This window comes from Hemiscyllium ocellatum, chromosome 45 (genome assembly GCF_020745735.1).
Source record: "Hemiscyllium ocellatum isolate sHemOce1 chromosome 45, sHemOce1.pat.X.cur, whole genome shotgun sequence".
Classification (NCBI taxonomy): Eukaryota; Metazoa; Chordata; class Chondrichthyes; order Orectolobiformes; family Hemiscylliidae; genus Hemiscyllium; species Hemiscyllium ocellatum.
In genome coordinates this window covers 12449600-12466005 of record NC_083445.1, presented here as the reverse complement: position 1 = coordinate 12466005, position 16406 = coordinate 12449600, and the positions used below count along the sequence as shown (strand labels likewise).

General features: G+C 38.9%; 1 protein-coding gene across 1 annotated transcript in view; it reads right to left on the bottom strand.

Annotated features, from left to right (window-relative positions):
* The window catches only part of stxbp2 (syntaxin binding protein 2), a 69014-nt gene extending 53130 nt beyond the window's left edge, over positions 1–15884 (bottom strand). Inside the window, exon 1 of the mRNA XM_060855326.1 lies at positions 15817–15884. Coding sequence (XP_060711309.1) covers positions 15817–15853 — 37 coding nt within the window. The 5' untranslated portion in view covers positions 15854–15884. The remainder of the gene's footprint in view (positions 1–15816) is intronic.
* Positions 15885–16406: the final 522 nt, after the last annotated feature.

The window sequence follows — 16406 nt, the reverse complement described above, 5'->3', positions numbered from 1 at the left end:
TTCCCCCCTTACTTTAAACCTATGGTCTCATGGTTTGGACTCCCCTACTCTGGGAAATTGACCTTGACTGTTCACCCTTTCTGTGCCCCTCGCGATTTTATAGACCTCCAATTTCACCCTTCAGCCTCTGATGCTCCGGAGGAAATAGCCCCAGCCTATTCAGCCTCTCCCTGTAACTTAAACCCTCCAACCCCAGCAACATCCTTATAAAATCTTTCCTACACCCTCTCCAGTTTAATATCTTTCCAAAACAAGGAGACCAGAATTGAGCGCAGTACTCTAATCAATGCACTGACCAATAAGGCAAGTATACCAAATGCCTTCATCACCGTTTACCTGCGACTCCACTTTCAAGGAATAATGAACCTGCATTCCAAGCTTTCTTTGCTCAGCAACACCGCCCAGGACCTTACCGTTAAGTGTATTCTGCATAACAAAATAATAATTTCTTCATTCTTCTACAAGAATCCATAGTTAATTCCTTCACTGCCAAACACTATTGTGAGAATTACTCACTAACCATCTACAATTCATTCATGATTTTAAAATTTCTTGGACCTTCCTTTAACCACCTTTTAGAAAAAGCACAAATACTCAAATTGTCAATCCTGATTTTATTTTCGTAATAAAGGGAAAGCCAGATGAGTGACAGAGGAATTGAAGAAAATGCAGAGGGAGGTTAACTACAGTAAGTCAAGGAATGATGGCATGAAATACAAATCCGTGGAGACCAATTGGACAAAGTAGAAATTTACAATCACAGCACAGTTGATTCTGAACTACTCTCTTAAATAGCCCTAACAAACCACTCAGTTTCGGGCAGTTATGGATAGGCAATAAATGTTGGCCCACACTTATCCATGAACAAATAAGACAAAAGCAAAGAAAACAAGTCTTGCAATTCTAAAGGTTATTGAAATTTCCTTTCCAAGGATTTGCTATCCTACCTGTAATGGGAAATGTCTTAATGCCAACAACCTGTCTCCTCTTGGAGAAGCTCAATATTTGAACAATACCCTTGAAAGATTATGGTGTGACATAATATTAAAGACAGTTAGATTATAAGCATTAAGATGAAATTATCCATAAGTGCTCTGAAAATATAGACATTTTAAAGGCTGATCAGCAAAAAAGCAAACCATGTACATCTTAATCATTTCTGAATGTTATTACAAATACAGTCATTGCACTGCAGTGGTAACAACGAACTGGAGGCAGTTCTCTACTGATGGTGCGAGAAGTGCAACTCAAAGATTAAAAAGTGGAGCTCTCACACAAACAACTATTTTGGCTTATAATCGCACATTGGTTAAGTTCCCAAAGTGTAGAATAAGAGCAGATGATTATTTAGCGGAGCTTAGATTAGGAGCCATATTCTTATAGGCAAAAGTGAGGACTGCAGATGCTGGAGATTTGACTTGAGAAAGTGTGGTGCTGGAAAAGGAAGCAGGACAGGCAGCATCTGAGGAGAAAAATGGATGTTTCCAATAAAAGCCCTTCAGTCCTGATGAAAGGACTGTCTGAAATGTCGATTCTCCTAGCCAAATTCCAACATTCAGATCTTGCCCATATTCAGTCAGATCAGTGACTGGGATGTTTCTCAGATCACAAAGGGTGGAGTCCCCAGAGCAGACAAAAGCTGGTGAGGAAAAGTGTTGAGCTAGTTGACTTTAGGTGGGAGCATGCTTTGGGCAGTATATGGATGGTGATGGCTTACATAAGGGGACACAGCTTTAAAATGGAGGGGTGATAAGATATAGGACAGATGACAGAGATAGTTTCTTTACTCAGTAGTAGGGGCTTGGAATGCACTGCTTGCAACAGTAGTAGACTTGTCAACTTTAAGGGCATTTAAAATGGTCATTGGATAAACATATGGATGAAAATGGAATAGTGTAGGATAGATAGGTTTCACATTGCAGCGCAGTACAGGCCCTTCAGCCCTTGGTATTGTGCTGTGGAACCAATGTTCAATTACTGGGCTCAACACCTGGATGGGCAATCACGCACTCATAGCCAACATTTAACCAATGTTCCTGGCTGAAACACAAGCAAATGTAAATACTTCACAAGGATATGAAGTAGTTTAGTTGCAATACTTTCCAAATAGCCTACTGATGGCAGATCAATATGCCTGCTAGATTTGTATTTAGTTAATGTGGAAACTAAGAATTATGACATAGCAACAGCCTACAAATGGTTCTAAAATTAACTTTTTCAGACATCCAGGCCTGAAGGGCTTATGCCTGAAACGTCAATTCTCCCGCTCCTTGGATGCTGCCTGACCTGCTGTGCTTTTCCAGCAACACATTTTTCACCACAAAATTTAAAACAGGGCAAACCAGTTGGAAAAATTTTAAAACATGACCAGAATACCTTCAGTTCATGGGTTAGACAGCCCAGGCCTACTGAATCCCATCACCTCAGCCCCCATATGATGCATTAAGTATGATAAATGACATTTGTCTGTGTTGTCTAATGTCTCAGATGGAGGATTCCCAACAGGAAACAACATATTCAGGCAAAGGGAATAAGAAAAGCAGAGCAGTTCATTCTAATACAGGTTTGGATCCCATTTTTAGTCAGGACAAATGCTGCTTATTTTATAACAGGCCATTTTTTATTTCTAACATGTAAACAAAAACCTTACTAAAAACAGAGAAAAACTACTTTGGAATCCAATGTGGATATACCCAGCAACTATCACACTTTTATAAAGGGACTGAAATTCATTCTCAATTACTTCCCAATCTGCAGCTTAAATCAAATCAAATATTCAAAACCATGCCACCTCTAACATAATTCTGTGCAAAATATCTGTCTATCACTCTGATCCTTGTAAACCTCCAATGGCCTTCTGTCCTACGCAGGCAAAATTTCTACGTTCTCCACCGGCCCCTTTTGTATTTCCACAGTATTTGCTCCTCCTCACCTTTACAACCACCTCTAATCCCAAGTCTCCAGCTCACAAAAATTCTCTGTTGGGATTTTTGCTCTCCTTTCCAGTATCATTTGTGATACAAAGCAGTAGTTTAAAAAAAAACTTTAGCAGCACAGATCCAGCTACGTGCACATAGTCATCAGGTTCCGAAATGGCTTCGACCTGCTAAAACCAGACACTTTTACTCATGCAATTTCCTGAGTCATGCCGACAAAGTCCAAAGAGGCTACAAAACCCTAACTTGCCTTACTTAATTCCTTTCATTTAAGCTAAACTGCTTTTCAGCAACAGTTTCCCAACAAATCAGACTGACCTATGGTTTCTCACACAGTTGGCTACTGCAATTACCCCAAATCAACCTCTCACATATGGACTACTGGCATGCTTCCTTTGCATCAAATGTTGTGAACTTATTTATTCTAAAGCTTTTACTAATTAATGATCCAAGTAGCTGTAAGGTTATAGATCAGAAGGCTCCAAACTCTGTCCGAAGCAGTGGAGGATCTCTGCTGGCTAGCACATGGGCACTACCACTACTACAACTTGGCTGCTGTTAAATGATCACTGTGTGGTCATCATATGAGACATGGATGTTTCTCAGTTTTGGTTAGAATGTTCTCTATGGTTAAGTAACATACTGACAACCACTACTTGGGATTATGAGGACTGATTGGACACTGAAAGATGGCTAACCAGCCAGTACCCAACAAACAGCAAGAGTCTACTTTTTCCAAGGGATTAGGAAAAGAAAAATCAAAATTGGCCAAAATTCAATTTAACACAAGTGAGAAAGCATATATCAAATTTGCAGTGTTAATTGAAAATGAATGTAGTCTAACATTAGGGAAATTAAATATCTAATTAAATGTAACAGAGTAAAGTCTCATTTTGCACATTACAAAATTAGAGGCTGGAGGAAGAACTGGCAATATAGTTTAGCTAAACTCTGCAATGGGAGAGAAACAGAGTTAATTAACAGTGCAGACATCATTAAGATGTTTAACTTACTTGCAACATGAAATCGTATTATTGGGCTGCACAATATCCCTAAGCCTTAATAAAATTATCTAAACCAATAAAACAAAAACTTAGCTCCGAACCAAATTAGATTTATTTAAAGTTTAACTGATAATGTTGGCAACTGACTGATTAAAACAAACTCACTCCTTGGAGAATGGATTTTTGAAGTTGGCCATTTTGAATGGGCAGCTTTGGTGGTAACTCCACTTGTTTCTAGCTGCATTTGAACTGCAAGTCCTCAAATGAGAGCAGGTTGAACAGTTTAACAGTCAGCTTGCAACAAGCTGGTCAACCCAATTATTGAAAAGGCTGCACTATAATTCAACCCACACCCTGTGTGGACTTTTTTTTGTCATATTTGAGAGACTACATTGTGAACTTCTGTCAAGGTCTGAAGAAATTTGACAATAAGACAATACTCAAAAGTTTATTACAGTCCAGGAAATTACACAAGGCCAGTTCAAACTTCCTGTCTTCAATAACTGCTGTTTATCAGGAAAATAAAGTGACTAAATTGCAGACACCTGTAACCCTGATCAGAGAATCCAACACTTTGAAAATCAACACGCTGGGGCAAATAAGGAGTAATTAAGCAAAAATAACAGTATTCAGTAACCATTCATTAGCAAGCTCAGAAAAAAAATGCATTAGTAAGTCAGTTATGAATTACCACAGCAAAGCACGACCCTGTCTTCAACTGCTCATCTCCTGACAATCCTCACTCAGTTACAGGGGGAGCCTGTTTTTCTGTGTGTTGACATGCAGTCTGAGCGTGCATGCACGTCTGCCCGTGTGTGCGCACGTGATGCCTCTGTATTGCAGAACTGTAAAACTCCATATCGCTCAGGTCTGAATTTCACAGAAAAAGGGATTCTAAGGGCATGGAAAGTAACAGAAGAAACAACTGTCCAGGCAACCACTGTTTATGGAGAAGCTATACCACAGAATATGAAGAGCAGTCCAAAAGTTAATTCAACAGTTTTAATCTATTACCAAGCACATCTTCACACATGTGGGCCCTCTTCCTGCTGCTCCCTTCCAAGAGTGCCATGAGTAAGATGTATGGTTTTAACCATAACCACAATGAGACCAGTTAACTCAAGTCAGATGAGGAACCAAACCTGGGACCTTTACACCAAATGCAGTCACACACACAGCATATTATATATATTATTGCGAGTATCATTAATGCTACCACACAGAAGCAAGGTTATTCTAGTTCTTGGGGGGGGGGGGGGGGGTGAAATCACAGAATACAAGCATTTTTGTGATTTAGAACAATTCACACTGTTTTGAGATGCTACAATACTTCTCAAAAGGGCTACACAAGTAGTAGTAAAGGAGAAGTACAAAGTTTAAGATTTGGAGAAATTATTTTAAACTAGGAGGGTAGCAAATCTATGGAGACTAGATTATTAAGTAGAGTCAAGGTTGAAGTTAGATTTTTTTTAAATCAGTAAGGGAAGCAAGAGTTAAGGGAGAAAGGCAGGGTAAGTGGCATTGAGGATTAACAGATTACCCATGATGTCATTGAATGGCAGAGCACTCCACAGACTAAACAACCTAGTTTAGCTCCTACATTTTATGGTCTTAGTCGCTGGAATTACAGCACTGTAGGACTCAATGAGCTTAATGGTATCCATGCCAGCATTCTGTATAGCAATCCAGTTGGCACTGCTTCCTCCTTCTACCCTGCCCCACCCCCACCAGCCCTGAAAGTTACAGCCCCCAAGAGCCTGGCCAGTTTGAAATAATAATCTTCTCTGCTCCACCACTCTTGTAGGCAGCATGCTCAAGCTCTTTAACATTTTCTGTGCTGTGTAAGAAAATTCTTCTCAACCTCCCAAAACCTTGAGCCTGAGGAGACACATTGGTGCTGGTTAGCTACAACAATTCTGTTAAACCTGAAGATAGTCAAACTAATATGCCTTTGTTTTTACAAAAATGTTGGGCTGCCTACGGTGGATAGCACCATAAAATGGCTGCACGTGGTTAAAGGTTTTACTCAACTTAGAATAGCTTACTTGGCGTAGTTTGTTTTGGAGCAAATCATCAAGTTGGATTAATGGCTCCGTAGGTAGATCTATGCAAGGTAGCAGCTTATATATGCAGCTGTGGTTGCTTATGTAGAAATAATTAGATAAGAGCACCCTGCATGCAGATGGTCTAAACTGATTAAGTATAAAATTTGACTCAGACCGGTCACAAGTGGTAGGACAGATCTATTCATTTTTGTTAAGATTTACCGATAACCATAGTTATAGATCTCAAACATATACACACACAAAACTTGCACAATAAGCATGCAAGAAACTCCATTTTGAAAAATCCTATAAAGATGGAAACCCATTTACAAAATGCAAATAGAAAGATTTATAATTGCAGCTGCAAGATAGTGTTTGTGTTACCTTCCAAGGTCAAGTGAGAAAGAAGCTGTTCTTAGCTATAACCGTATAACTAACTTCATATCAGAATTGATGTCGCAAATTTTATAATAACTAGACAAAATTAGCATCCTTTTGTAACTCCAATGAGAATGGTATGTAAAATAAATTGCATAACAGAATTCAAAAGGTACTTGGTGATAAGCTAGTTAACGTGATGCAGTTGGCTACTGTGAGAAGGAGTGCAGTTATCAACACATTTGAATGTGATTGTATACAGTATCCATTGTTAAAAGCCACTAGGAAGGGAGATCAGAGTGTCTGAGAAACATCATGCCTACCCATATCTAGCCATGCAGTTACATGATTGGCTTAGTTGGAAGTTTATGTCATTAATTTATAACAATTAGTCTGTCATTGCTAAAGACAAACTGAAAACAAAAATGTATAACAATGCCTGTCTTTTCTTTGTCCACTGCAGCAACATATGGATTTCCAAAGGCTTCTTCCCACTGGTAATTTCAATAAACTCTGATGCTGGAAGAGGACTCCAGGTGTCGAGTGATTCATTTTCATTCCACCCCAACAATTAATATGAAAAGAGTTCATTTTGCTCACATGTAACCCAACTCTAAAGCTCCCCAGCACAATATTAAACCTCATAACTGTCATGTCTGTGCTCCAGCGGATGTAGGGAGGGGTAGATGGGCGACAGGAATGCACAAAATGCAGTTCATCCACATTCAAGAATACAGGTCTTAGTAATGTAAGAGATTGCATTTCTTTCTAAAAAAAAATGTAGTCAACAGGCAAAAAAAAGTCTCAAATCGCAGTAAACTTCAAATGTACTTTGAGCTCAACAACTCGTGATAGCAGAGTGTTTTAAGCTTATACTGGCATACTCCAAGTATGCGCACACACCTTAATTACAGCAAACAGCATTAAAATTCCCCACCAAAAATCATTTAGTCTCAATAATAAAAATGGATTTCCTTGCTGCCACTTAGAAAAAATGATTACTGCTATTTTTAAAAACTTGTTCATGTGACTGTTGGCCAGGCCAGTATTTAATACTCTTCCTTAATGTCCTGGAGGATGACAGTAGTGAGCTGCCTTCTTGAAGCGGATGGAATCCCCATTAGCGCTGTTTGAAAGTTCCAGGGTATCGAGCCAGTGAGTTAAGGAACATCAATATAACAGCAAATCACAATGTTGTGGCTTGAACAGGAAATTGATATTGGTGGTATTAATTTTCCCAGAACTTCTATGTGCAGCAGATCGTGGGCTTGAAAGTTACCATGGAAAGAGCAGTGGTGAAAATGCAGATGACACATTGCAATTGCTGTGCATAGGTGGCAAAAGAAGTGAATGCTGAAGGTAAAGAATGGGGTGCCAAACCTTTCAATCACTGCAGCCATTCAATCCATCAGACAAGAGTTCAAGCCATTTTAAACTGTATCCTTCAGATGGAGCAGTGAAATATTTCATGTGAACTGCTGCACAGAAGAGTAGAACTTTCTCTGTTCATCCCAACTGCAGAGAATCAATTTGTGATTTGAATTCTCTCAGTTGTGCTCAGTGCAAATCTTTTGGGCAAACACTTTGTATAATATAGAACATAGAACAGTGCAGCACAACACATCGGCCCTTGACGTTGTGTGCTGGCCTTATGAATAAAACTGAGCTAACAGTTAATGTAAAGAGAGGAATATCAGTTAAGTATTTTCAGATTTGCATTGTTGCTACTAATCAGCATTAAAGCCCTCCATTTGTCTATGATTTCCCTTTGTCTCCATTTATATGACAGTCCTTTTGCAACAAAGCCAGGCCAGCCCAGGCGAGGAATATTTCTTTTTAAAAATAAACCAAATAAACTGGCTATGGTATGGGTAGGAGGGGTGTTATCAGAGTAACTTTGCGTACAGAACGAGCTGAGTAATCATAAATCCTTTTTACTACTAATTTGAACTGGAAATTGTCTGGAAAAACAACTAATTTTGACTTGGATAAAGCCATATTTTCAGGTAGAAATTGCCAATTCATATACTATTCAGTCACCATGAGCAAAACATTAGGTTTGATTAGACTATAACACTTCATTTCAGGCAATTTGCAAAAACAATACAACTGTCAAGGCCACCACAGTTCCTTTCAATGAGTTTGGATGAGAAGGTTTGGCCAGGAGATGAATGGCATGAAAGTATTCTTTCTCACTGTTCACTAAATTGGAGCAATCTGCTTACATACACAATGAGGCCTCTCAGAACTTGCAAGTAACAACCATTGCTTGCTTTGACCAGCAGACTTTAATTCTAATGGAATGTGTGCTGGCCCGACTTGAGATACAAAGATACTGTACTCCCCTCAACTTGCTGCCAAACTAAAATATTCATAAAAAATGCCAAATCAAGTTCAGACAGCACACAAAAGCCAATATTGCATTGTTCATTTAATTCATCACTTCAAAAAAAGTGTTGCAAGATCAGCGTCATAATCAGCTACAGATATTTTTGCACGCACCCAATCTATATTCACTTAAAAGCTCCAAATGCTCTTACTGAAAAACTCAAATAGGAAAGAACTAGAGCTATAACAACATCGATGGCATTTATGAGATTAAGTGCACATAGCAGTGAATTTCAAAAGCTACTTGAGTATTATGCTTCAATGAAGGTTTGTGACATTAAAAGTAAAAGGGATATTAAATATTGCTAATGGGATAGAATAAACCTTTAAAAGAAAGTTAATGATTCAAAAGCCAGAATCATATTTCTTCTCTGCTAGCTCATTCATTACAAAGTAATAAGGAAAAAGATGTGAAATGTGCAATGTTGTCCAATTGATCAACTCATTAGAGAATCGACAAGTTATGTAGAAAGCACTGTTGGACCGAAAGGGTTCAACTGTTTAATCTTATACGGATGAATGACACTGAAGTAGTTACAGAATCACAAGCATCTCAAAAATGTGTTTCAGGAACTCTATTTACTAGCTTGTTACTTGCAATGCTCAAAAATGAAGAAACAGGAAACAGATTGGTGACACAAGGTTTTAACATTTGAACATTTCTTCAACTTCCTGAAAATAACTTGTTAAAACTCCCCTACAGTTTACATCAATTCTACCACTAAGAATTAAACAATGGTGACATTTTCATTAAATATTTACTTGAACATTAGTAAAACTGTATCTGGAATATTAGAGTGATGTTATGTGAATCACTGATATTGATAGCGACAATGGGAGCAATCTGCATACAGAAACCTGGTAGCACACAAGATAAATTATACATTTTAAATTTATCAATTTAAGTGGAATTTTTCCTATAATACATCACAATACAACTTTGAAGAAACAAGTGTCAGCTTTGGTCATTTACTGAAGCCTAAAAGATCACGAATTGTTATGTTGTTAACTATTGTATGACTATAATACCACCTATTAGGAGTTCCAGCTGTCTTGGTTGAGACTGCTTTGGCAAGATCCTGTTGTATCTTTCCCTCTGACCAGGATAAAATCTATTTTCGTTCTAAGGTAAAGTTGCCATTGTCCAAGCAGACCACAGGCCTGAGGGGGTCAGTTAGCTGGACAGCTGGTTTGTGATGAAGTAATGCCAACAGCATGGATTCAATTGCTATGGTGGCTGAGTTCCTCATGAAGGCCTATCTTCTCAACCTTACTCTTCATCTGAGATGTGGTGACCCATAGGGTAAACTCACCATCAGTCATCTCTCTCTAATGAGACAGCAGCCTTCTAGTCTACCTGCACTATGGTAATTTTACTCCTATTCTCTACTGTCTAAGTCAGAAGCTACCAAACATGGTTTCACACCTTACTTTACTTAAAAATCTTATGAAAATTCATTTCCTGTTTCTCCATTTCTTTGCACTGCACACGAGAGAGAGAGTAGACAGATTTCCTATATTATAATTTTTATATTATTACAAAATCGTCCACACAGGATAAATGGGCACAAGAGATGTTCGTTCGAATGCACTGACTTGGTGGGAAATGTTTATCAAGGTGACTGAATTATTAATGCTGAGACACTTGTTGCTCAGGATATTAACTAATGACTTTTAAAGAAGTGGTAGAAACAAAACATTTACCACTTGTCCATGAAAAACAGGAATAAAAGGTTCCACCCATTAGGAACCAACTGAAAAGGGCGCAGGGATATCTAAATACAGTGGAAAATTGGGCTGAAAAACAACAAGTAAAATTCAGAGTTGCCAAGTACAAAATTATAACATTAAATATATAATAACTGTTCAACTAAAAGGATAAAAAGCAGAGAAAAATAGCATTTCAGAGTATTGGCTAGCACACAAAATCATCTGCCTGCATAATGCTGGTCATGTATAAATAAAGCAGAAGTTCGGTTCAGACAAGTGGTAACACACGCAAATCATTAGTACAGGACATTGAGCCTATATAGGTCATTGCCTCTCAATCACTGGGGTAAATCTAGTTACCACATTACAGAAGGACTGCATGGTATCAGAAATTATCAGGAGTAACTCACCAGGTAGTAATTTTTTCAAAGCTTCATATATCTTAAACTGCCATTAGCAAGCACGATCTCCGCTACAACTACCAAAGCAACTTGGGAGCTCGAGTGTATTGGTCAAGCTAGATCAGGAAAACTCAAAAGAATAGAAACCAATATGAACCAAACTTTTCTTAGTCTTTTTCTGCCTGACCTTCAGTAGGCTGCAACACCGGAATGGATTGGCTATCTAATTTATGTGCAAAGTCTGAATGATTCAAGACTCCAAACCTTAAAAAAAAAACGAGCAATATATTACTCTTTGTGAATCTCTGCACTTAGCTGATATTAAAAGCAGAACAAAGGCTGAAGCATCGCTTAAAAATACTTAAATGAATCAGAAAGAGAAAATTGGGAAAACCAGAAGGTTGTGAGTAAGTAAAATATTTAAAGCTTACCAAAACAATGACAGTTTTTTGATTTGGTATATTAATACTAAAACTTTATAGGTTTTATTGCTTAAATTAGTCTGACTGCATGCAGAAGGAGGGCTTATGCCCGAAACGTCGATTCTCCTGCTCCTTGGATGCTGCCTGACCTGCTGCGCTTTTCCAGCAACACATTTTTCAGCTCTGATCTCCAGCATCTGCAGTCCTCACCTTCTCCTGGCTGCATGCAATGTCAAAATGAAACAAATAAAATCGACCCAAATCGGTTTCACTGAACCCACAGAGTGTATGAGGCTGCAGTTATATTGCATTATCTATCCAAGGTCAGCAATAGCAATGTACATGCTCACACGACAATAATCTATTTGACTGTGGACTACCTATAGTTGTGAATGGCATGCTGTAACTGCCACATAACTCTACAGGTGGTGTTCAGGTATATGAAAACAAGCTCCGCTATTTGATCTGCAAACTTTTAGATCATTTGGGAGTGCTAAATGGACTGCCCAATTCCTTCAAATTTTAAAGTGAAGCATGGAATATATAAAACTTAGAGTGGTCTTCAACTGAGCATTTGTTGAACATGCTCTATACAAAACCAAGTAATGTAAAATGACTTCCTACAGACTGTATACTGCTGCAGTTTTGTAAGATTAGTTCTACTGTCACTTTCACCCCAAGAATAATTGAAGTATAAGCCACTATCTTGTTTGAACTGCTGAATGCATTTATTAATTATTCACAAAATTGAGGGAAGAGAAGCAAGTTACAGTTCACTGGGTGACACTTGTTAACCACAGATTGGTTGCTTAAAACCATTTCCCTCCAGGCCAGATCATCACATCTGATGGCACAAAGATAGCACTTGTGCAGTGACTCCTGTATTAACTTTATTTGCAGAAATACATTTCAGAGAATGACAAGCTGGTGGCTAATGTATACACATGAAGCAGAAATACAAATAATGAAGAGGGAAGAAAATAAGAGGAAGTAACATGAACAAAGAGTGGATCTTAAGGATACAAGAAAAGGAGTCTGATGAAAAGATATATGTTCAGAAATGGAGATCCAGGCTGCAGAGGATAATAGCTAAACAATGTCCACCACTGTGGAAGTTACAATACATTTTCTTGTGTTAAAATGCCTATTTCAAGAATACAATTTAGTTCTTCTCAACTCATTTATGTGCATTGCACTTCTAAAAAGAATTGCTTTCAAAACACAAGTGACAATGAAAATAAATGAACTGTAAAATGCTTTGGGATATCAGGGTAGTTTACAAAGAGACCCTTTGTACAGAAACAGACCCTTTAGTTCAACCAGTCCATGCCAAAAGTAATCCTAAACTAAACTAGTTGCACCTGCCTGTCCTGGCCCAAATCCCTCCAAACCCTTCATGTATCTAAGTAATGCATCAGTTTCTTACATTTGTACCCGTTAAGAACCATTGGGCTGCCCAGCTAAATATTGCATTTGAAACAATGTTCACTACTACGTCTGAACGGCATCAGCTCCTTTTTGGAAATGGCCTGTTTACCAGAGGTTTATGATGTTCCAACTCTCAGGAGTAATATGCAATGTAAACTTTGAGGATATTAACATTTCCTGGTATGTGGCAATGTTTTTAACATCATAAACTGATCATGCAAAATATTGGTGGTTAAAGTCACATGCGGGGAAACAAGTTCTAATACTGGATCACAAAACCCAACTGAACCAACACCACCAATTGACTTGGGGTTCATTTTCAATGACACGGGAATGAACAAACAGTCTTTAAAGCAAAAAAGGAGTCTTAATGATCATTTAAGTCTGCCAACTTTAACCTTCACAGCAGAAAAGTTACACCAACAACGAATATCGGAAACTATTGCAAAAGACTTCATTTGAAGGCATTACAAATTTCATGTATGAATATTCTTACAAAACTTCCAATGTGTTTGAAACAACAGTGCTGTACTATCAAACATTTTACAGATACTTGTAAAGATATTATAGCTGTTTTGTTGAGCTGATTGATGCTTAACACTTCAATGCTTTGAGATTACTGACACGGACTTCATTTTTACAACATACATAGACAAGGTTGCTTCAGCTGGATGAAGCTGGGATTGTTCAGTCTCCAGACAGCTCCTTAAAAGAAAAGTGTTATTTCCTGCAGATATCTATTCTGTTTGAAACCAACCTAGGTTGCAAGTATGCACATTGTACTTGCAGATACATATTCATATAATTGATTAAACATCAAAGTCAGATGGAGGAAAACTTACAATACATCTTCAGTATATGAAATATGAATAATGAGTAGAATGATTATTTAAAAATCAGGAATTGGAGAATGAATACAGCACAAGAAATCACCATTTGGCCCACTGTGTCCATGCAAAAGGAATTTAGCAATTCCCATTTCACTGCCATTTCACCTTCACAATGCATTTTTTCATCTACTGTCTCGACCCCCTATTGATTTTCAGCTTTCCTATTACGTATCCTCTCAACCTGGTCTTCTCAAAAGAACAACAATGGCAATAAATTTAAAGGAAAAATATTTACAGCCCATTTAGATCCACGCACTCATACCAATGTTTATGCTCCACATATTCCTTGACGAACTGTTCAAAATTCACCAAATCTCTTTTCAATCCTTACTCCAGTTTTTCCTTTTAATGCACCTTCTTTCTTGTAAGAGCATTAGATGTATTACAGGATTAGCTGCTCTCTCATTCAATTAAACCATGACAGATCTGAATCCAAAATTCCATTTTCCTGCTTTTCCTACATAACCCTTTACTCTCTTACAGATTAAAAATCTGACTGAGCCTTGACTCCCTGGGTTTTTAAAAAATGCAGAGAAATGAGGACTGCAGATGCTGGAGACCAGAGTTGAAAAGTGTGGTGCTGGAAAAGCGCAGCAGGCCAGGCAGCATCCAAGGAGCAGGATGTTCTCCTGCTCCTCAGATGCTGCCTGGCCTGCTGCACTTTTCCAGCACCATACGTTTCAACTTTTTAAAAAAAAAACACAATCTCACCAATCTGGGTAAAGAAAACCCTCAATTTAATACTGGATTTGCTGGCAACTATCTTATTTCACTTGCCATTAGTTTCAGTTTTTTGCCATAGGATGAAACATCTCAGTACGGTGGCACAGTGGTTATTACTACTGCCTCACAGCACCAGGGACAAAGGTTTCATTCCAGCCTCAGGCAACTGTCCTTGTTGAGTTTGCACAATCTCTCAGTGTCTGTGAGAGTTTCCATCGGTTCTCCGGTTTCCACCCAAAAACCAAAAGATGTACAGGTCAGCTGAACTGGCCATGTTAAACTGTCCCATAGTTTTCAGGGATGCATAGGTTAGATGCATTAGTTAGATGCATTAGTCAGGGGTAAGTGTAGAGTAACAGGGTAGGGAAATAGGTTTGGCTGAGATACTCTTTGGAGAGTCAGTGTGGATTTGCTAGGCCGAAGAGCATGTTTCAACACTGTAGGGATTCTATGACATCCTGTTCAATCTCTATATTTACCTTATGAAATCTTTGCTAATTGTTAAAGGCTATCTGGTCATCCTTTAGCCCATTCACAGTAAAATTAGCCCCAACCTGTTTGGTCTTTCCTGACATACTTAGTTTTGGTCTCACAGAAAACACATTTTGTACTTTCAAACCTATTTATTTAACAGCTACACTTTATTAGCAATGCATAAAGATTTGTTTTCATCAAAACTTGTTTCAACAGCTGCAAAACAAGTAATAAACCATTGGATCGCTGGCTGAGTAATAGCTTGGGGGGAAAAAAAACAGGTGCACACATACCCTGCAGCATTTACTGGACTTGCAGAAGGACATTTTACTCTTTGCACTGAACTGACCTCCCTCAAAAGATAAAACCCTCTTGTGGATCAAAACTGAAATAGAAAACCTAACATTTAAAGCCACATTTCACAAGTTCTATCAAACAGGAAATTTCTCGAGGTACATTAACCCAACAGCTTTGGACGGATCAGTAAATAAATAGCCTATCAGAAAATATTCTTCTTCAATACCAACACTCTAAAATTAAAAGAAATGCATCAAGGCTGAAATGCCTTTGCGGACTTATTTATACATTGTGTATTAGCTAAATAAATCGACATAAAAAGAATATTGCACCACACCCCGCAACTGATATTTTAAAGCCATCAGCTCATTGCCTGCTGTCAGTCCCAGCCCTGGGCTGCAGCTCAGGGGAACCGGAAGTCCAGCGCGGGTTGCGATGGACAGCACCGGAAACCAATCAAGCAATGGAGCGAAGACCAGATACCCAATCAGCGACGAGAGGGCGGTGACCCTGGGTGGGGGAGGGGTAGAAGGCTGGAGGAGGCGGTGGCCGAACCACCTCCTCAGGGACCGCTGTCGGTTTATTTTGCTTCGAACCGTTCGCATCCTCGGCGGAGCTGGAAGGAAAACATTCGAACGCGTTCCTTTCCCACACGGCCGAGAGTGGGAGGGAAAAGAGATACAAGAATGAAGGAAACAACACCGGCGAAAACGAACTCACTTTCCCCGACGACCGCCTTCAACCCCATCGGCGCCATCTTGGTCTTTCCGCCTCTCGCGCAGGTTACACGTCACTTCGCTTTATGACGTCACCTGCCCCTTGGGACACGTCATCACCTAAACCACATATGACGTCGCACATTCTTACTGCGGTGAACGCCACGTGTAACAGATGTTGTTGTGTTCGTTTGTGACATCATCCGTACCTATTGTATAACGTCATCCATTTTTAATTCTGACGTCACCAGTCCCTCTCACTGGATCTTCGTCTATTCTCATCTCTTCCTTCAATGATCCCTGGGGCCCTTAGACCTCCCAAATAAGACCATAAGAAATAAGAGGAGCAGGCCGTTCAGCCCATTAAGCCAATTGAATAGGATCTGGTGGTGGACCCAGGCCAGACACCTTCAAAGCATTTCAAGAAAGTAGCCCAGACCCTAACTTTTCTAGTTGTTTTAAGCAGATGTGGAATGGATATTCCAGGTGTGATGCAGCTGGTCAAACCACTGAGTTGTAAACAAAATAGAAATTATTTGCAAGGTTACCAAATGAAACACAAACAAAAGAGAAAAGCATATAGAATAACTTAAC